Here is a 21,342-nt window from a genome sequence, read left to right on the forward strand (position 1 = left end):
TTAGTGCTGTACTTCATTTAGCAGTAAGTGTAGTAGGATGCTCAGCAGGGCTCATGAGTACGCTAATGACATTGCTGCTAATAATATTTTTTTTTCCCGGCTTGAAGTCAGGGTAGCTTTTTTAAAGATGCAGAAAGAAAACTTTGAGAATCCTTGTGGGATAGTATGTTAGATATCCCCAAACCAGGTAGTTCAGAAATTTGATTTCCACAATGTATGTGTCTATTGCCACATTACGGAGATAGTATTTAGATTCAAAAGTAATACAAATATGTATGTATATGTGTGTCTGGAATGAATTGCAGGGCATTGCAGGAATTATCCCTGAATTTTGAATTTTAGTATCTCAATTGCAACATTGTATTATGTAAACCTTTACACATTTTACGTTTGCTAAGTAAATGGGCTTCCACTTTTAGCTATTGTTGGACCTTAGAATTCAAAATTTATTGCGTAAGGAAAAATGCAAGTATTTGGTTCCACTGATTAGGAAATAAAGCTAGTTTTCCAGAGGTGAAATTGGATCATATTAAAGTTATGTACTGAAAATACATTTACAAAGGGTTCTGCATATCATTTGTAATGCCTTTGGAGTGACTGAATCCAACGCTAATAAAATAATGAAAAAGATCTTCATTTCCTAAAATGTCTTGATACAACAAAGGTCAGCTTGTTCAGAGAGGTTGCCAGGTTCAAAATGCACTATTATCCCATGTCATAATGGATCTCATGTGCACTGCAAACAAATACCTTTCCGAATCTCACTTCATTTGCAATGCTTTATCTTCTAATTATGATGTTATTCAGAGAGAGAGATATGAAAAATTGCATGTGTGTGTATATCTATGTATATTGCACATATAAATCCAGCTTGGTGTGTATATTGCGATGAAGTTCTGTATAATTACACTACAGAAATGCATAATTTATAACTCCTACATAATGTATTTGGAATTCTTTTTTTAGTGCTCTAGTGGTAGTAATTTGATATCCTACAATTGCACTGGTGCAAAGACCTGCTTACTATCATACAATTCTTAATCAGAAACCGAATTTCACTGTGTCGTGGTTTAACCCCAGCCAGCAACTAAGTACCACGCAGCCACTTGCTCACTCCCTGCCCCACCCTGGTGGGATGAGCAGAATGAGAAAAAATTAAAACCCATGGTTTGAGATAATTGAAATAAAGTTAAAAAAATTAAATAATAACAGCAACAACAATAATAATTGTAATAAGGAGGAGAGGGAGAGAGAGGAATAAAACCCAAGGGAAAAAACCCCAAGTGATGCACAGTACAGTTGCTCACCACCTGCTGACCGATGCCCAGCCAGCCCCTGAATAGTGATTGGCGGCTCCCAGCCAGTTCCCCCCCAGTTTATATACTGAGCATGGTGTTCTATGGTTTGGAATATCCCTTCGGCCAGTTGGGGTCAGCTGTGGCCCCTCCAGCCCTCTCACTGTCAGGGCACGAGAAGCTGAAAAGTCCTTGACTTAGTATAAACACTGCTTAGCAGTAATGAACAACATCAGTATGTTATCAACATTATTCTCATACTAAATCAAAAACACAGCATTGTACCAGCTACTAGGAAGAAAATTAACTCTATCCCAGCCAAAACCAGGACACATTGTTTAAGAATTAAACTGTGTAATGTTCTTTTGGTAGGATTTGCTCTGTGTTGTGTATCAGACGTGTAGTAGAAGTAGATAGACACCTTGAGTTGCTATGTAATACCAAACCACATTGAAGTTTTTGTAGACCGTAGCACCTTGTTAAATTCCCATAGCATTTTGTAATGCCGTTTCTCAGTATCCATTCTTTTTTCTTTCCTAGTCATGTGTGTTTGAGAGGGAGAAGTATATATAAGCATGTTTGCAACTCTGGCTGTTTTAAATGTTATTCAGCCAGAGACACAGGATATGATGCTGTAGGGGTTTCAGTTTGGTGGTTCTAATCCCTTGGGAGTGTTAGCAGTTTGCATGCTGTTGTAGATGGAGCCATGCTTCCCAAGTTGTTCATTTCAGAGGTACTGCACCTCTCCTGGTGATTAGGTGATAGACATTGAGAGTAAACGAGAATTCGCATTGGAAGTTAGAGACTATTTAAAACCCTGCTTCACAGTTTTATTTTTCATTATATAATATGTTGTTTTAAATGTATTTTGCCATCAGGAAACTGAAATAACTCTGTGGATGTTTTTATTTATCTCCTTTAGTAAATGTTTTCCTAAAAACAGTCATAAAATAAAAAGACACATATAGTATTTTTTATTGGAATGGAAACAAGAATTACTGTTAGTGTTGTTGATTTTGCTTTGGAGTGATTTCAGGTTTCTTGGTTTTGTTTTCAGCTGAAAAACGCAGCATTCCCCTTTTGTTTATTTAATTAAAGCCCATATCTACAGAAAATTATTTTTTCATGAGTCACATTTATTTGCTAGCTTTTCTTGCTTAAGTTTGAATTCTGCATTCAAGCCTAGAAACACAAACTTGTATGTACTTGTACCTCTTCCCAGATGGTTCTGCCTTCTTCAGACTAACTTATTTCTTGGAGATGAGTCCTGCCCTCAGCGCTAGGTATTGCTGTCAGCCATTTGCAGAGTGTGGTTCTAGCACGTGCAAGGCGTGACAGCAGAGACGAGGCCTCAGGCCTGCAGGTAGGAGCACTTAGTCCGTACACTCAAGGCTTTGCAGTTTGTCCTTCAGATTCACGTCCCATTTCAGCATAGCTGTCAGTCTGGTACATCACCGCCCCGAACCTTCATTAGTTTTGTTGCAGGAGATCCTCAAGCTAGTCTGGTGTTAGGGCTTGATAATTGTGAAACAGTGGAGAGATTTTGAAGGAAAAATGGCATTTTTCACTATAAGGTTGTATGCATGTGAGTTATAATAAATTGTAAAGTTGTTAATTAAAGCAAGTATTAATTGCTGTTCAGTTTCCGTCACTGTATTTTTCCTCTGGCCCTCCCGTCATCGAGCTCCCTGCTGCGCTGCTTTTCTTGTTTTGAAATTGGAAGCTAATGATTTCTGTTGTGGTTTTAGTAGTTGTACTCTTGTAGTAGTAATCCCATGATTATCCTTGTCTGTTGGCTACAAGCCTGGCAGGAGGTCTAGTGAATGGAAAAACGGGAACTTCTGTCTGTCTGAATGGGTATTTTGAAGCAGTTGAATGTGTTAATACAGAGCTGCCAGATATGCCCTAGTGCATCAACTTTTTGGTGGAACACAATAAATGCTACTGTTACTTTTGCAGGGAAAATGCAAATCTGGCAACAGCTTGAAATGGCTTTGTGATCACCCTGGTTTTGGAGATATTCTGGGTGAGAGTGGATTTATCCCAGTCAGTTTTGTGTATTTCTTACCCAGCCTGGTTTTAGTTAAATAAGGTGGTAGCTAATACAGAGTAGATCTATGAAGAAGCCCATGTAGATGCTTTGAACAAAGAACAGGTTAACTAGGTGAATAATACACCTCTGCAACTGTAAGGTGGTACGATGGGTACAAAATCAAACATCCTATAAGATGTGAGAGTGATCGTTTGGAAGACTGCCACAGACTAGTCTGGGGAAGTTTTGGGTGCTGGTAACTGCTGCACTCACAGTGACAGTAAGTGAAGTGTTATGCCCCTTGCCAATATGAATAAGTTCTTTCCAGATTACTTGCTGGTGTGTTTCAGTAAAAAAATGCTGAGTATGGTCAGAATTTTGAATGTTGAGTTTCATATGTTTTTTTCTCAGTGTTGGCATCTCTACAGATGTGTTGTGCCATCATGTTATATTAATGTTCTTGTCTCTTCTGTGGCTCTTTGTGGCTCTTGGTGTGGTAGTGACTGGGTTTGTATTGCTTTTCTGAAGACTGTGCGCTCATTTGCTCTTGAAGAAAATCCATCTGGCAAGATTGCTCCCAGCTGAATATTGCTTTGCATCTCTTGCAACAGAACCGAAATGCTTGGGTTTTCAGGATGCTGGCATGGGCTTGGGTACTTGGCAGTTCTTGGTTGTTAGCGATGGCAGTGGAATGAGGCTGGGCAGATGCAGCTAACTTCCCCAAGCCACGTATGTATGCCTTCCCTGAGACTGGGTGCTAATACCAGCTTCTTGCCCTGGGATTAACCAAAAGATATGAAGCATAAAATTAGGAATTTATCCTCACTGGTTTTGGCAAAAGCACCTAGCTGGCTTTGCCACATATTGAGGGCAATAAACAAATGTAGGAATCTTCACTTTTCCTGGTATGAACTATTTTATTTAAGTCCAGAACAGATTACCAAACTGATACACAAAGTATGTTGTTCATCAGAGGAAGATACTTAAGTGAAGAATTCAAAACAGCATGGATCATGACTGAAGAGAAATTCACATCAGTGGATAAAAGGATTTTTTTTAAAGGGCTTTATAGAGCTGTTTAGGATTTAAAGTCAAGGGTAAGCCAGCATAATTGAGAAGAAAATAAGTATTGACCTCCTGCAGAGCTGCTTTAGATGCCTCATGCACACTTAAGGCACTTCCTAAATAATGTCAATTGTCTGATGGCAAGTGCGGGAAATTAGTATAAGGAAAGGCACCTTTTTGTTCGCTGTGAGACTACCTCTTTAAAAAGAAAGCTGTGATATTTTGTAAATTACATTACATGCTTTCTTTGGAAGGTTTTTCTGACAGCTAAACTTTATAGGCTTCTGAAACACAGTTCTATGCTTAAAATGTGTAATGGTGCAGTGGGTTGGGTTTGACTGTGTCACGCTGGTAATAGCAACTTATGAGTGGGGCCTTGGCTTGGAACCTTCAAAGATGTGGCAGGAGGGGCTAACAACCCCTGATCAGTGCAGAAATGTTTGTGGGACAAGCCCAAAGCCCAGAGAGGCTTTTTAACTTCTGTTTGCTGGTTGAAAAAGGCACTGGAGAGGAGTGCAGGAAAACACATGCTTGATTCTCCTCATGCTCTCCACATAGCAGGCTCTTGCATGCTCTTATAAATAATGAATTGCGGCACAACTACCTAATCCCCCTAGTCTGTCCTCTTAACAGTGGTAACCTATTGGAGCTTGCACTGTGTGAGCTCTTGTGTCAGGAGGAGTGATTTATAATGCTGTGGTTTATGGTAGCAAAGTGCTGAAGAGCTGAGTTGCAGATTCCACTCTGAGGTTGTTTTTTTTTCATGTTTCCGTTGGCTGAAAAAATTCTTGTTAAGGCATCCCAAGTGTGTGAGTCTTGAAGCTCCATCTCCCGAAACGGAAAAAATAAGTAGTCGTCCCCTTCTGCTGCAGCGCTTGGCAACAGTCACAAGTGGAAATGTCTGATTGCTTTGTCATCCCAGTGGGCAGTACCACACGTCTCAGAACGGTACAGTATTGTACAGCTTCACTTTGCTAGCCTCTTTCACACAGAAAATACTTCAGAAAAGGGTGCAGAATTTAATTCAGTTTAGCAGTTCACATGCTTCATACATTTGAAGGTTAGAAAGGATTATTATGGTCATGTCTCTGGAACAGAGAACCTCACCAAGTAATTTTGCTGTCAGGCCTGTTTGGGTAAGAACAGATGGGAGGGGAGAAAGGAAGTGTAGATGAAGAAGAGGAGACTAGGGAGGGTAGGTGGGAATTGCAAAAGCAAATGAACAGAGTTGAGATAGAAAGATGGCAGCAGCTATTTTACATAAGTGGAAATCTTTTTCATGAACACCAATTGATACATAGGTTTGCAGTCACTAGCAAGACCCCTGAGTTGGTGCATTAGCGGTGTATGCACTGAGCCGGCAATAGTGTTACAGCACAGGCTGACAGAGAAACGTGTTTGCACGTGGGCAGGATCAATGATTCTCAGCAGCTGACAACATTTGATGTGGCTCTATTAATCATGTTAGTCCTTCAGTTTGACCAGTAGCTACTTTTCATCAAGTACGCTCAGCTAAGCATTGCATAAATTGTAGCCACTGTGGGAGTTCTGGAATTTGATTGGGGTGATGGTGTCAGCTTTGGCTTGTGTGTATCTGTAAAATTACAAATCAGCTTCGCAGGGTAGCGGCCAGCTATGAATGGACCGCACCCAGCCATGGGGTGCCTGGGCTGTCGAAGCCTGATGCTTTTTAACACAGAACTTGAACTTGGTTTGTGCCAGCACCTTATGGGTACAGAAAAAAAAATAAATCTAAGGTGCTCACAAATTTGAATAGCAAGGAAACCCCTGGACTTGGAGTATAAAAGGAGCCGTTTGTTTATAGACCTGCCAGTAGCTGTGTTTCAAGCTGGAGATCCAAAGGTCATGTGAAGGCAGCAAGCAGTAGGTGGTGATGGTTGTGCCAAGGTGGTCTGGAGGGACACAAAGTATGGCCACATCTCCAGAGTGGGGGCAGGAATAGCTGTGTTACTCTCACGATGGTGCTGGTTTTACGGAGAGTTGGTGTGTCTGGGGGCTTTCATAGAGTAACTGACAGACTTGAAAGGACTCGTTGGTTAACTTTTCCTTTGCTGGCCAAAACTATACCTGCTGTATGTATTTTTCTTGCATTTGTAAATGCTTACGAGCAATTTTTAGGCTGTTTTGCAGTATAAAAATAGACAAGGCTGAACTTGAAGATCATACTTGTATTACTGAGGATGTCAAAGTTGCACTTCTGTGACTCGTGTTTTTACTTACTTAAAACTCCATGTTTGTGTGTCCGTGTGTGTCTCCTGTGTGTAAAAGGGAAAACCCCTGCAGCTGCTGTGCAGTTGATGTGCATGTCTCCAACATGCACATCCCTGCCTTCAGTTCAAATATAAACACTCCATTCTGAGATGGTGGAGAAAGAGGAAAAACTCCTACTTAGCAGTCTCTGTCTGCAGGTGGGAAGGCCTGGGATTACTGCAGAAGCCCAGGAGGTCTGCATGAGTACCTTGAACCCCCGTGGTTCCTCATGAGCAGTGTGATCAACCACACTGCGCTCTCTGAAATTACTGGTGGTTTTCTTTGAGAGCAAATCAGCACTATTAATATTCACATCTTCCTATGGAGAATTGTGATCATCTATTCTGTACGCTATTTGCATGCTGCTGTTGTCATTTGATAAAAGAAATAATGATAAAACCACATCATGGTTCTTTGCTTTAATATTAAGTACTGTGTTGGATGCTATAATAATCTAATCAACATTCAGATTCATTCAGCCATTCCAGTGTAAACATTTTTGGAAATTAAGAGCATCAAAGAGTAGAACTGAGTAAAAATTAGTGATGGCTCTCCCTTGTGTGTCTCTCGGTTACATTTTACATGAAGTATACTAATTAAATAAACACTCTTTTGTATAATTCTTAAAATTACTCAGATCTTCAATATGGGTCTGAGCAGGCACCCCAGTGGTTTGCCCAAATGGAGGGACAACCAGTGGGCATTAATTGTTTGACCAGGTGCACATCCCTCCTTTAGTCGCAGCTGGATCTGTAAGTTTAGTTCAGTCGACAGCAGCTTCTGCAGTGGAACCCCCTTGAATATCTGGGAGACACTGAAAACAGCCTTTCTTTGGGTGCTTTTGTAGTGGTGGGGGAGGTTGCAGGTACCACTTAGCAGCAACGCTGGCCTGAGCTATCTTTCCTCTTCCCTGGCTATCCCTGGGATGCATCATCCCCTCCATTACGCTGTCTCTGCTACTTGAAACAGGCAGATCTTCACGAAACAGGCGGATCACAGAAATGATTGAGGCTAGTCTCTCTCCCTGCTCCCCTGGGAGAGGTGGTAGGTCTTTGGTTGTACCTATTATCCTGGTAACACTCTTGCAGGCACGGCTCAGTCAGTCAGGTACAGAAATGAAGGTATGCGTGCGTGTTCTTACAAAACTGACTTCTACCAGGGATAGTCACTGAGTATGTGTCGCCAAAGGTGGATCAGCCAGAGATAACTGTGGCTTTGGTGGCTCTAGTCTACAGCAGTTACCCTGTAACATATTACCTTGCTTTTGCACAGGAGGTAACCTGAGCCCCTGTGTGCAGCAAAGCATTGTTTCTTGTGTGATTAATAGATACCAATGCTTCAGGAAGCAAAGCGAATTTAATATGGTTGTTCTTTTTTCCTTCTGAAAAACTTTTAAAATTCTTGGTATAAATCTCAATCCAGTGAAGTAACGAGCATTTTTGTTCATAGGTAACATTGTTGGCAACCTGGGACACTCCTTTTTCAGCCAGAGCTTCCTTGGAAGCAAAGAACATGGAGGGTTCTTGTACGTTGCAGCTACGTATCAGTCCCTGCAAGACCTGGTGCTCCCAACTCCACCATACTTGTTTGGCATCCTCATTCAGAAATGGGAGACTCCCTGGGCTAAAGTGTTCCCCATCCGGCTGATGCTGAGACTCGGAGCTGAATACAGACGTAAGTAACGTGCATTCTTTTAGCTGTGATTATTTCTGCAGGAGAATATGTTCTGATTTAGAGCACACACACACAGAGCCCTACATTATTACCTGTCAAAGCCACACAAGCTTAAACGGGCAAGTAAAAATTGTGTTTCCTACCCACATTGCAGCCACTGAGGTTGTGATATGACCTACAGCATTTTTACAACTGTATTGGTTGATCAGGGAGATTTTTGTAGAGGCAAATCTAGTTCTGAGCAGCCGTCTGTAGTTCACTTAGTGACCTGAAAGAGAATTATGTGCAGAAGAAGTCCTAACTACACCAGCTAAATCAGACAAGGGAAAGCTTTGAGATGCTAAAATAAAAGAATATTTTCTTTTAGGTTTTTAAGACCATGCTCGTTTTCCAGAGAATAACATTATGCATGTAGGGGCAACTGATGTGGCAGTTTGTTGCAAAAATTCTGTTGCAACTAGTAACAAATAGGCTGGAGAGTGTTTCAGCTGAACAAAATCTTAGCAGTTCACATGAAATTAGCAGAAAGTTAGACTAAAATCGCTTTCAAAAGACATTTGGCATCGCTAAAGCAAAGAGATTAGTGGAAGTCTGTCCACCGTGATAGGCCAAAAATTTGGTGTCTTGCTCATCTGCTGTTTTAATTGGCACATCTCATAAATCTGCATTACTATGGAAATTGTCTGCTGCTAATTTTTTTCCAAAAGTCTTCCAGAACTTTTTAACAAGTTTTAGAATATGCCTCATAGGGATTTGTAAATCTAATCTGTGATGTTTAGGGTGCATTGGGAAATTTTCATAAAATACCTTTGTTACCTGAGAGAAAAAAGAAAATTTTCAAAATTTGCCTTCTGAGGATGAGGGAGGACATGAGGTTAAACTTATCCAAAGAAACAAGGTGTTAAAAGGTGTGCAAGTTTTCATGTGTCTCCATGAGATTTTTAAGTAGTGCATTTATTCCCATCAACATTTAGAAAAACAAAAATAGATGCTCGTATTTTGGATGTGGCATCTGTTTCTGAGCACAGAAACAAATGTTTTGATATTCACAAACAGAAGTACCTGCTCTGAGTATGTTGGGAAGCTGGGGTTTGAATCATTCCTGAAGCTGTGGTCTGGATTTAGGCATATTCACTTGTGCTGTGACAGTTGTGACTGCAGGTCATTTCTTCAGGCCTCTCTTGGAAGGGGCTGCATTTGTGTCCCAGGTTTCCTTGGCTCCATCCTCTTTTCCGGTGGAGTTGTCAGATTTTGGCAATTTGTCCAGTACTGCTGGATGAGCAGCAGATCAGATGCCGGAGTCACTCGGGTTGCTAGATGTTCAGGAAACGTCTGCTGAGCATCTGCTGATCAGCCGTACAGCTCAAGCTCAGGGAATTCAGTGCATCTGGGATGTAGCTGCTGTACGTAGCCAGGGTGGCAGACGGGAAATTCAGCACTTCCTGGTGCCTCGGGGCACCGTGCACGAGCTGGGCGGCTGTATGGGGGTGTGTGGTGTGTAGGAGCTGTGATGCTTTCCAGATATCACATCAGTATGCAGAAGCTGGAGCTTATCAGGAAATCCTGGTGATGTTGTTCAAACCTGCTGAGCATTTTGCAGCCCCTCCTGACTACACTGGGAACTGTCAAGATGTGCGGCATTTTGGGAAATGGGGCAGAGTGTTTGCCTGAGGATAGTTGAGGAACCTTCCTTCAAACATGCGTGTAGACAACCTTGGCATTGCACGTTACCGCATGAGTCATGTTTCAAGCACTGTTACAGCTTCTGCTGCAACATAATGTCATGCAGCCAGATCCATACACTACACTTTGAATTGCATCATAGATGTTTTACAAGTACGGCTAAGTCAGCCAAGGAATGCAGATATTTTGCATTGCTGACATACCATAAATGTCCTTTTAATTGTTTTTTTACATAGTCCTGTAGAGAATCTGCCACATTCTTATGAAATCATGAAAACAGAAAATGAAATAATCTGTATTATCACTTGAATGTCACACTTGAATGTGCAGCCACAGTCAATGAATTTGAAATTAGCAGAATGAAATTAGCAGCCACAGAAGCTAAAGGCTTGGGATGCTACAGCGGAGAGCAGCAGGATGGTCATAAAAAAAGAAGCCATTTCCGAGAAGCAGCCTGAGAAAAACATTTAGAAAAGTTATCCTTGCAATCGGCATCCGATCACTAGGTTCACTCTTGCAGTGTGGGACTTGTAAGCATTCCACATAATTCTTACCGTTTCCAGTGTGGCGGGCAAGGAGCCATGACACATGTGTAAGGTGCTTATAATGTTAAACCCGTCTTCCTTTTGGCTTTTCAAACTCTGGTGGTCTTTATAGTCTCTTCTTTCGTGGCTGCTTACAATGCTCAACTGAGAAGATTGCGTTTGAGTCTGTTTTTGCAGAAGCTCAGTATGTAAATTTCAATCTGATCTTTTCTGTTTTATTTTATCCTAGTTTATCCATGCCCACTTTTTAGCGTCAGATTTCGTAAGCCTTTGTTTGGAGAGACGGGACACACGATTATGAACCTTCTTGCAGTAAGTGCTGAGACTGCGTATGCATGTTCCATCGGTGTGAATGGATCAGTGTGGGGAGAGCTGTACTCCTGTTTCAGATAGTAGCTGGCAGGCTTAGAAGATGACAAGAGGAAACAGTGGGCATTTGGGTGAATTTGCCTGCTGTTACTGATATTGGATGTCAGCTTCCAACACCACAGGGAATTGTAACAAGGCACCCAAATCAGCATCCAAAACCTGGCCGCCCGAGAGCATTTGAATCTTGAAACAAGGGTGTTAGTTGCTCCGATTCCTTTCTCAGAAGTGCTAGGTCATCAGTGTGCAGTCACAGCGCTCTGATTATAGAGTGCTTCAACTGAAGCGAAGTTATTAGCTCTTCCTACTTTGCTAATATTTTCAATATAGAAAATTCTTTTTGATGCATGATTTAATCTCACTGCTAGAAAAAGTAATAACTCTAGTAATGTAACAGAACACAGCAAATTTTCTTACATACAGTGATGACATTAAAGACTGGAGGATATTAATTTTGATGTAAGAAAATCGGTGAAATGACTGAGTCATAATGATGTTTTCTGATTTGTGTACTTCAATTATGCAGGTTACAAGCTGTGATGTCTCCATCCCTCCCTGCTTTTCAGTCCATCATTACAATTATTTTAATGGGCTAACTAGTAGTCACTCGGATAGTTATGAAACCTATGGTGTTAATGATGATCCTCATGCCTAACTTGAAAAAACTTGTTTTAATTACCAGGACTTCAGAAATTACCAGTACACACTGCCTGTGGTCCAAGGCCTAGTGGTTGATATGGAAGTCAGGAAAACCAGCATCAAAATTCCTAGCAACAGATACAATGAGGTAATGCTTGTAAGAAATATGTCGGTGTACAGTTTCTTTGTGATTGGATGACCTGGGATCTAAAGGGATTTAATTTTATTCGCTACCTCTAGGCAAAACTGCCTCAAAGGCAAATGATAAACGCATGATGCACACATCTTTTAGAAGTGAGTGAGGGTGGCTCCACAGGAAGAATACAATTCAGTTTAGTATTAATTAAACTCTTAAACTGTTTTTCTTCAGGTTTGTTAACTGTTTATGTATGAAGTGTAATACTGGTTTGACTTGAGCCAATAAGGTAACAAACATTACACTGGAGGTAAACCAGGAGGAAAAAGTGCATTAGTTTTTCTCATCTATGTTGTGTGTGCATACCCAAAGCATTTATTAGTATTTGTTGGATTGCTGTTTATTTTATGTAAAGTTTCTCTCAACATCTAAATTTTATACTTGACTTCCGGTGTGAGAAGATCAGTGAGCGTCTTTAGGTTTTAGTGCTCTTGAGAAAGCCGGGTGAGAAGGTGTTTGATCAATAATGAAAGAGAACAGTGGAGACTGATTTTGTGTTCTGTCTGAAGAGGAGGGGTGTAACTTGGTGTTTTGAAACAGATGGGAAGTGGGGGTGAGAGCAAAGCTCCTGGGCAAAATAGTATTTGTAAAACTTCCTGTAATACCAGAGCAGAAATACAGCTTTACCTCAGGAGAGGATTTCCCTGTAAGAAGCATCTGAGTAAAATAACAGTGAGAATAAAGAAAGAAATTGAAAAAAATGACAAAGTGAGGTTCAAACAAGATGAAACTGGTGAAGCAAGCAGATAAAGGATCTGTTAAAAGGTGTATTAGTTCTTGATGCAGCTGTGAGAACATGAAAAAGGTCAGTAAAGTTTGCATGAATTAAATACAGGCTGGCACACAGGATGCAGTTCAATAAGCGTTAGCTGGGCCTGGTGTTTGCAAGGGTGTCAGCTCCTCTTCTGTGTTAGATGCTGCACTAAGCTGCTTCGGTTCGCTTTCCAGCGTGAAGCAAGGATACGGCTTTTCAAATGGAGGAAGTGTTATTTATTTAACATTATTGCTTGCCATCCAGTTGAAAGGCTGAATTACTAGAAATTTTTCATGGGTTTAGTTTGAATTAAGATGAATTAAACCACAAGTTTTCTACTTTTTTTCCTCGTGTAAAGCAGTATTTAATCAGAAAGAGCAACACTCGGGCTATCTAGAAAGTGAAAAGCTAATTTTAAACCTCATGCACAGAGTAACAAGTAAGTAAGTAACAAACACTAGTATATAGTTTTTCTGTTAAATACATACGTTTGTCTTTAAAATAATTTAAATTTTCTACAGCTTACAGTCATACTTAGTTGCTTGTTTAGGCCCTCCACAAAGGTGACTGGCATTTTTTAATCAGTTGCCATGTTACAAAGCACAGGTGCTATGTCCAGTTGTTTCTTGTTATGCTGAAGGCAACTGCTGGGCTCCATAAAGATGGCTGCTGCGGAGCTAAAATCCTGTTTCTGGAGCATGACATGATAAACTAGATAATGAAATACACTGTTGTCTGATGCAAAATCTTAATTAAGTTTCCTCCCCAAACATTACACCTGTGCACATTTGTCAATTGTGAGCATCGGCTAATGTTCCTGACACTATAATTAAGGTTTTATGTTAGACTGAGAGAGATAAATGTGTTGTGTGTAGCGTGCATGCTTATCAGCTACAGGAAGCGGAGGGTAGGATTATGAGAGCTATTACGAGATGTCAAATAATTCAGCATTTTCCTTCTCATCAGGGTTTTTACTGGGGGTGGGGTGTATGCGTGTAATTATTTTGTCTTTTTATCTTTTAAGCAAACATATAATTTTTGGGTTTAAAACAAATTTCAGAGATAGATGACACCCTCAGTTTTCTTTTGGATTAAAAATCTCATAGTCTGAGCCTCCGTGAAGGGGAAGAGAAGGAAAGAAGCTGTATGATTTACAAGAGTGTTTTGTCAAGGCATGTAACTGAGTGTATGTTAGATGACAATTGGCAGAACTAAAGTGCAGATACATCACAAACATTTTTGGGTGCTTTTTGGAGGCCTTCTTTGCAAAGAATTAAAATTATTTCTGGATGTCTATGATTCAGATCTTTTTAAAAAAGTTTTCTGATTGGGAACATCGATCCCAATTTCACCAGTTCCTGCAGGTGAAGCACAGAGACACCGTGGCAGAACCAGGGTTAAATGCCACAGGTCTGAGTAGCACTGAGCTGCAGAGGCAGCATTTATGATTTATGGCATAAGCAACTGTATTTGTGTAAACAAGCCAGGTATTTCCTCCCAGTGTTTTTCTAATCCTTTTTTCCTGTGAATTTATTTTTTAAAAAGAGCTAGAGATAATAGCTTTTGCAACGATTTATCTTAATTACATAAAAGGTGGCACTTTAAAGCAGCTAGACAGTCCAAGACCTGAACTCTCTTTTCAAAAGCAGTTTGTGGTTCTGAGTGCTAAAATGTGACCTGAGAAGATGAGCAGTGTTGAGAAGCTCACTCTGTCCAATTAAACTGTTCCAAGAATCACCTATTTATGGTAGTGCTTGACAAACAGGTTAGAAATGGTAAACCTTTTTGTTTGCAGATGATGAAAGCCATGAACAAATCCAACGAGCATGTTCTAGCAGGGGGAGCGTGCTTCAATGAGAAAGCAGACTCACATCTGGTGTGTGTTCAGAACGATGACGGGAATTACCAGACGCAGGCCATCAGCATCCATAATCAGCCGAGGAAGGGTGAGAACATGGGTTCACGAGGAGGACGTTCCCTCCCGGCACTCTGCATGACTTCTGTGCCGTTTGTGTTACCGTTCCAGCGTGTGGCTTTGTGAATTGGTCAGAACTGGGTTTGCCTGCATTTAACTGAGTTTCTGTTAAGACATTCAGAGAAAATAATTCTGACTGCTGGTGTTCCTAAACAGGCAGCTTTGTGAGTTAGACATGCAACACAAGTAGTTAACACATTGCTCTGTCTGCCCTTTACCCCTCTGGTGTTTTATTCCCTTTGTAGAATCCATGATCTCAGATGTCAGGTGGCACGCTGTACAGTTTGTGTCCTGTGTACAGTCCACATTGTGCTTCTCTTGGCCGATGGTGCTGTTCTGAATTTGTCTGAGAGTTGTTCTAGCGACTTCATAGATCAAGCAGACGTAAAATAAAGCATGTAACATCTTGCTTCCTTGTAAATATGGTAATACTCTTTGCACAATACAGCTCAGGACCTGCAGTGCTCTGGAGGTCATGGTGCTGTAAGTGAGTTAGGCAACATCTCTGCATTAATAATGAGCACTATTTGGCATTATTGGAGGCTACAGGTGAGGTTGTGGTTGCCTGTGCTTGACCTGTGCTATGGGAAGGGAGGAGGATTTGAGTTAGTATGAGATAAAGGTAAATAGGAATAACCAACAGCAGCAGCATTTTAATAATGCATCTTCAAGAAACTCCTCATGTTCACTTTAATTAGACCTCCTAATTTCCAGGCTTTATTTTTGTTAAAGTAGGCTGAAAGGCTGCAGCAGCGATGTGCTGAGAATTAAAATGTTGTAGTTTTGGGGAAAATTTCTGGCAAAGACATTTATACAGTTGCCAAATAAGAACAAGCAAGACAGAGGCCAACTTCTGTTTTGCAAGTATCCCCAGTCAGTACTCCAGTGAGTATACTGGCATGGGATATCAGTCAGGACTGATGGTCTTATCTGACTTCTGTTCATTTTACATATGGGACAAGAAGAGGGATTTCCTGCAGGAATTTCATGATGCTTAGTGGTCATTTAAGAGGATTTTACTGTAAATCAGGTGGCTTTGAGCTGTGGCCTTGCCAGTGGGTTGGTGATAGTGTGCTCCATAAACAGCTCGCTCACAATCTTTGCCAGCTGTGTGGGAACATTTAGAAGTTGATTATGTACATGGTTACCCTAAATTAGTAGTCCTGAAACTTAGAGGTGTATATGGGGAGAGTGAGAGGGAGCATTTGTTAAGGCTGACAAAACCTTTGTCCAGTTTAGAAAACGACTGGGTGATTTGCCCTTCCATATCCAAGGCGGTGATGTGCATTAAAGTCACCATAATTCTAAGCAGCATTTGTCCTGATTTAGATTAATCACCTCTCTGGGTGACAGAGCTGTGATACCCGATTCCTGTGTGAGGTGTCGTTCTGATGAAAACCTCACTAAATCACCCCTGTTGTTGTTGTTGTTGTTGCAGTGACTGGTGCCAGCTTCTTTGTGTTCAGTGGAGCTTTAAAATCCTCTTCAGGCTACCTTGCCAAATCCAGTATAGTAGAAGGTAAGAACTGAACTGCTTGCTTAAAACACACCGCTTCCCTCTTCACACAGCTCACCTCCGTGCTTATCAGGCTCTGCCGTTACACTTCGGGCATTTGAGTCATGCTGCTGCTTCAGTGTTACCCTATTTTTTAGCCAACACCCCCCCCCCCCCCACCCCACCCCCGTTTCTTTTAATGAGGAGGAACTTGCACAGATGCTGTAGAACAGGGACACAAGAAAATGAGGGTAAGATATGAAATACCTGGCTCGTGAGCCTGCTGTCTGTTTACTGGCTTGGGTTGAATGAGGAAAATGTGAGCCTAAGAAATATGGAATGGGTAATCCACTGACCAGGAGAGGAAACCCTGCGCTGTTTCCTCTGTTCCCAAATAGCTCTGCATTATGCAAGATTATGGATGTGCATTGTTTATATGCTTGTATGTGGGCAGATAAGAACATGGCAAGTTGAGATTGTTGAGCTGGTACCTCTCTGATTTGGTTTGTTCTTCTTTTACCAGTTGTCATATCACAGAAATACATGCCGGCTGGAAGGCTGTGATGGCTTGTTAGCTCAGCTGCAGAACTCTGTAGTCCAACCTCACCGCAGAAGCGGCGGTGCAGACAGTACTGTTTTAAGTGTGCTCCTTGCATTTTGTGAGCGACGTACGCAAGAAGCCCACGCGTGCAGTCAGTTAGCACAGCTCCGCTGACAAGCAGGAACTCCTTAAGCTGCGCCAGCTTGAGAGCTTGCAGCTCTGTGCGCATGCAGTCCGTGGGTGAGCGAGGGGTCACCCTGGGCTGAAAAGCAGCCGCCTCACTGTAAGTCTGTATGTGTGGGGCATTATACCATTTTCTGTGTCTAAAGTGGTGGTTTAGTCTAAGACAGAGGTACAGGTGGATTCAGGCCAGGCATCTGTACATTGGGGCTGTGTGTCATTCTGCAGTAATTTAGGCCGATCGAATTTAAACCCTGTACCTTTTGCCCCTGTCAGGCAAGCACCGACTTCCCAAAAACTGTCACCACTGGAGCGCTGCTTGCAGTGCCAACAGCGGTGATAGCTGAATGGAGGAGGGGCACGCAGGGCTTCTGCGGGTTGCCTAGAGCAGGTGTCAAGTTCTGAGGCAAACCAATGTGGCCACTGCTACAGCTGACTTCACCTGGCAGATGGACTTCACGTCACCCTTGTGCTTTCCCTTGTCACACTGCTCATCAGTGCTGCGTTTTAGGAGTCCTGAGAGTTCAGAAATGGTCTTAGGTAGTGTTGCTCCCCTAGACACTTAAAAATAGCTGTTTAACCTTTCTGTTGCAAGAGGAAGGCTGTTGATTTCTTTTTCTATATAGGCTCTGTTCACTATTGCTTATCTTGGCTTACGAGGATTTCTTGTTTCCCCAGATGGAGTAATGGTCCAGATAACTGCTGAGAACATGGACTCGTTGAGGCAGGCCTTGAGAGAGATGAAAGACTTCACCATCACTTGTGGCAAAGTAGATGCTGAAGATCCTCAGGAACATGTTCATATTCAGTGGGTAGAAGATGATAAAAACTTTAGTAAGGGGTAAGTAGCAGAGCAATCACTTGACACTGAATGGTGACGGTTTGACTGTTTTTGTCAAAAATTTTAATTGATCTTGTAAGGTGCACGAGTCTTCAAATCAATAGGAATCACAAGTCTGTGCCTCTCTTTTGAGTGATAAGATGAAATTAAATGTAATGAAAATGGAATTCAGATACCAGAGCTTTGGGGCATCAATTTAGGAAGTTGTCAACGCTATGGATTTTTTGACATTGCCAATATGCAGTTATTGGAAACCACTGATCTGTCTCCAACACTCAGTGCTGAACCCTGCATATTGTGGTTACTTTGCTCTCTTGGTGTTTAGTTTGCATTAAGTAGTGCTGGAAATAAAATTGCTGAACATGGAGAGTATATTTGGACTCTTGATAGTTAAGCCAAAAGAAAGGTGTATATGGCAGCTTAAGTATTTATGGCAGCAAATCACTGTTGTGATAGGTAAAACATTTAAAGGACTCAGCATGTAGAAAGAAGGATGTTTCTGTAGTTTCAGGCTTTCCAGGTCAGTCTTAGGTTCTGTAATTAAGCTCTGGGCTGTGTTTAGTAGTGTTTCAGGTACTGCTGGCCTACACTAAGGTTACCAATGAATAAAAATCCTATCTGGATAAACACCTCCTTGCTATGTTAGCACCTTACGAGATGTCAGCTCTGGTGCAAAGCTTTGTTGAAAACCTTCAGGAAGGTCCTTCCTGCACCTGGTTTGTGCCTGTTGACCAGGACAGGTGCCAGCAGTAGGGACGGTGCTGCCTCTTAGCTCTTCCACCCTGCTCAGCCTTGTAGGCCCATTCCAGAAAGGCCACTCTCTAGGAAGCTCCAGGCCCAGCACTGTCACCACACTTGGCAGCTGCATTCGACATCACCGGTTCCTTGGGCCACTTCTGTCTGTGCCCCACGAAGCTGATGGGGTCCGTCGCTGTGTAGTCGCAGTTCAACTTGCAGAACACTCAGTTATGAACAAACCTGCAGCAAGGCAGCTGGAGCGCTGAGGTGTAGTTCTCTCTGCAGCGGTCTCTGTTCATTCTTCTGCTAAGCTGGAACTTACCCCTCTCCCTCCCTTTCACAGTGTTGTAAGCCCTATTGATGGCAAATCGATGGAGTCTATAACAAGTGTGAAGATATTTCATGGCTCAGAGTACAAGGCAAACGGAAAGGTCATTCGGTGGACAGAGGTAAGTCAGCCAAATTATGCTGCATGTAAACCAACACTTGGTGTTTTGGGATTGTAACTACAGCCTTGTCTTCCGTTGACCTGCTCTCCCTGCTCACCAAAATTAAAGCAGCAAATTCTCCAGAACAAACCTCTATTACCTTTCCTACTAGCAAGGAAAGGTTGGGTACGGTGTGTGCAGAATAAAACACCCCATCACTGATGGGCAGCTCTGGCCCCTACCACGACCAGCCTCTACAGCCTGCTCTGCATCAGCCACCTCTTCTCACACACGGTTATTGGAAATACACTTGCTGCATGACCCAAGGGAACAGCTGGTTTCATCTGCATTTGTGTTAAACGCAGACAAATCCTAATAGTTACTTACTTTTAATATTATTTTGAGCCACCTTTTCTAAAATGTCGTAAGTCAAAATGAAAGTGCTGTGGCATAAGTCACTCGCAGAAACTGCTTGCGTAGCTGCTGTTACCTGTGACTCTGCCAGCACGCAAAGGCATTAATATTAGGAAGATTTCTTTGTTTCACTTAGCCTGCCCAGGAGGAACCAGTTACTCGCTCTGCAGCTTGCCACCTTCACCTTCTTCCCCAGGTCAGCTGGCCTCAAGGGAGGCAAGTTCAGTGAGAATGGTACAAATCTTCAGGGATGGCTCCTACTAAAAATGTGAATTTTCTGAAATTAACATCTGTTTTCAAAGCAGGATTTTATTAAAAACTATGTGCAATACATAGTGAACTTCCATAATGAGGCTTTTGACCAGAACCGAAAGGTTTTTGAGAACACGACTATTTAAATCTTTCCTTTGAAGCTGTTTCCCCCCACCCCACAAGGTGGCTTGTCTTCAGGGGCTGTTGCTAGTCTTCCCTGAGCAGCTCGTCTTTAAATCTTCATTTGTAAGAGACGTTTAAACGGCATCTCAGTAACAGTGCCGTCTAGAAACGCCCAGTGTTACACCTTGCGTTAACTCTTTCCTTCAGGTGTTTTTCCTGGAAAACGATGAGCAACACAGTGGTCTGAGTGACCCAGCCGACCACAGCCGACTGACTGAAAACGTGGCGAAGGCTTTCTGTTTGGCGCTCTGTCCTCACCTTAAATTGCTGAAAGAAGATGGAATGACTAAGCTTGGGCTGCGTGTTACACTCGACTCGGATCAAGTGAGTCTTGCATAGCTTTGGTTTCACTGTGGGGTGGGCCCCTTGCTCGTTCCCAGTAGAGGGAACGCAACGCTTCAGGCATTCTCTCGGTTAAAGAGGTACCGATACCAGGTGGTGCTGGCTGCTGTGTGCTGCTCCGGGCCATCTGTTAGGAGCGGGCAGCTTGTGCCTCGCCTGCATTAACACCAGGCTTGACCCCCACGTGCCGCTGCCAGCACCTGCTCTGTAGTCAGTGCGCAGCCCGGGGAGTTGCTGGCCTGCCACGCGCTCAGAGAAGGCACTAAATTGGCCTTTTCACCAGACATTAAAAGGCCGGAGCATGTTCAATGTATTCTTGGGTTAGCATAAAACCCTGTTCGCAAGCGTGGCTGTTCTTAAAAGATCCCACTGTATCCAAGGCAGAAACAGATGGAAGGTCCCCTCGAGAGCACTCTACGGCAAAAGCGACAAGCAGAGATAAGGGTCTCCGGGCAAGACAGCTGGCCTTGCCCTGGAGTGGACGTGTTCTTAGGACCAACCAGCTTTTAAACACTGCGTGACTTAATCTGATAACGCAGGGTGCGGTTCCTGCTGATCCAAATGATCTGCTTTGACAAAGCAGTAGAAAAAAAGAGGCTAATTTTGTCTAGGCAGCCCCCAGGAACATAAGAGAACAAAAACAAGCAGAAAAGCTGCTTTAGTGCCTGCTACATCTTGTTCAAGCACCTGGCTTCCCCAGGCAGAGGCCACAGCCCCCCCGGCCGCTCATCCCCCTGCGCCTTCCCTTACTGCCCGCTGACTCACAGCCTCGTGTCCTGTTCTCTGTAAAACCCGCTCTTACTTTGTATTTTTTAGGTTGGTTATCAAGCTGGGAGCAACGGACAGCCACTGCCCTCTCAATACATGAATGACCTGGACAGTGCCTTAGTTCCAGTGATTCATGGAGGGGCGTGTCAGTTGAGCGAGGGGCCAGTCATAATGGAGCTCATCTTTTATATTCTGGAAAACATCTCATAAGAGGACTTCATTTTCTGTTCAGACCTGTTCCAGCAGCAGTTGTATCTGAATCATTTGCACTTTAAAACTGGAGAATTAAGCTTTTGTTAACACTATTGGGGGTGGGGGGGGGCGGAGGGAGGGACAGTTGTTCCATAATTCTAAATCTTCTATGCATTGTCAACAAACGGAGGATCAGGGCAGCTTCTATACTACAACATGGCTATGCTATCCTTGCAGCTAATACACTTCTGTTATTGTTTAGAAAAATGCTCATGTTTAAAGACTTACGGTCATGTACTCTAAATGCTCAAACGGGTGCAAAGATCACTGGGGCGTAAATAAAAAGTGAAACTCCAATCTCGTACTGTTTGTAGATGGACATGTAAGAAACAACACTCGAGACCTCCATGCTGACCTCATCATAATGCCGTTTGTGGTTATTCTGTAGACATTAAAAAGTAACGTTTACATTA

The 21,342-nt window shown here is 42.5% G+C and overlaps 1 protein-coding gene across 2 annotated transcripts in view; it reads left to right on the top strand.

The window, feature by feature from the left end:
- The window catches only part of ZFYVE9 (zinc finger FYVE-type containing 9), a 61,930-nt gene extending 40,588 nt beyond the window's left edge, over nucleotides 1-21,342 (top strand). For both annotated transcript variants that reach the window (XM_040611351.1, XM_040611350.1), the window contains exons 11-19: nucleotides 8,113-8,337; nucleotides 10,795-10,877; nucleotides 11,614-11,718; nucleotides 14,316-14,466; nucleotides 15,934-16,014; nucleotides 17,390-17,552; nucleotides 18,634-18,739; nucleotides 19,715-19,891; nucleotides 20,726-21,342. In XM_040611351.1, the coding sequence (XP_040467285.1) occupies nucleotides 8,113-8,337; nucleotides 10,795-10,877; nucleotides 11,614-11,718; nucleotides 14,316-14,466; nucleotides 15,934-16,014; nucleotides 17,390-17,552; nucleotides 18,634-18,739; nucleotides 19,715-19,891; nucleotides 20,726-20,887 (1,253 nt within the window). In that variant the 3' untranslated portion in view covers nucleotides 20,888-21,342. The remainder of the gene's footprint in view (nucleotides 1-8,112; nucleotides 8,338-10,794; nucleotides 10,878-11,613; nucleotides 11,719-14,315; nucleotides 14,467-15,933; nucleotides 16,015-17,389; nucleotides 17,553-18,633; nucleotides 18,740-19,714; nucleotides 19,892-20,725) is intronic.

The sequence above is a fragment of the Falco naumanni genome, chromosome 11 (assembly GCF_017639655.2).
Source record: "Falco naumanni isolate bFalNau1 chromosome 11, bFalNau1.pat, whole genome shotgun sequence".
Lineage (NCBI taxonomy): Eukaryota > Metazoa > Chordata > Aves > Falconiformes > Falconidae > Falco > Falco naumanni.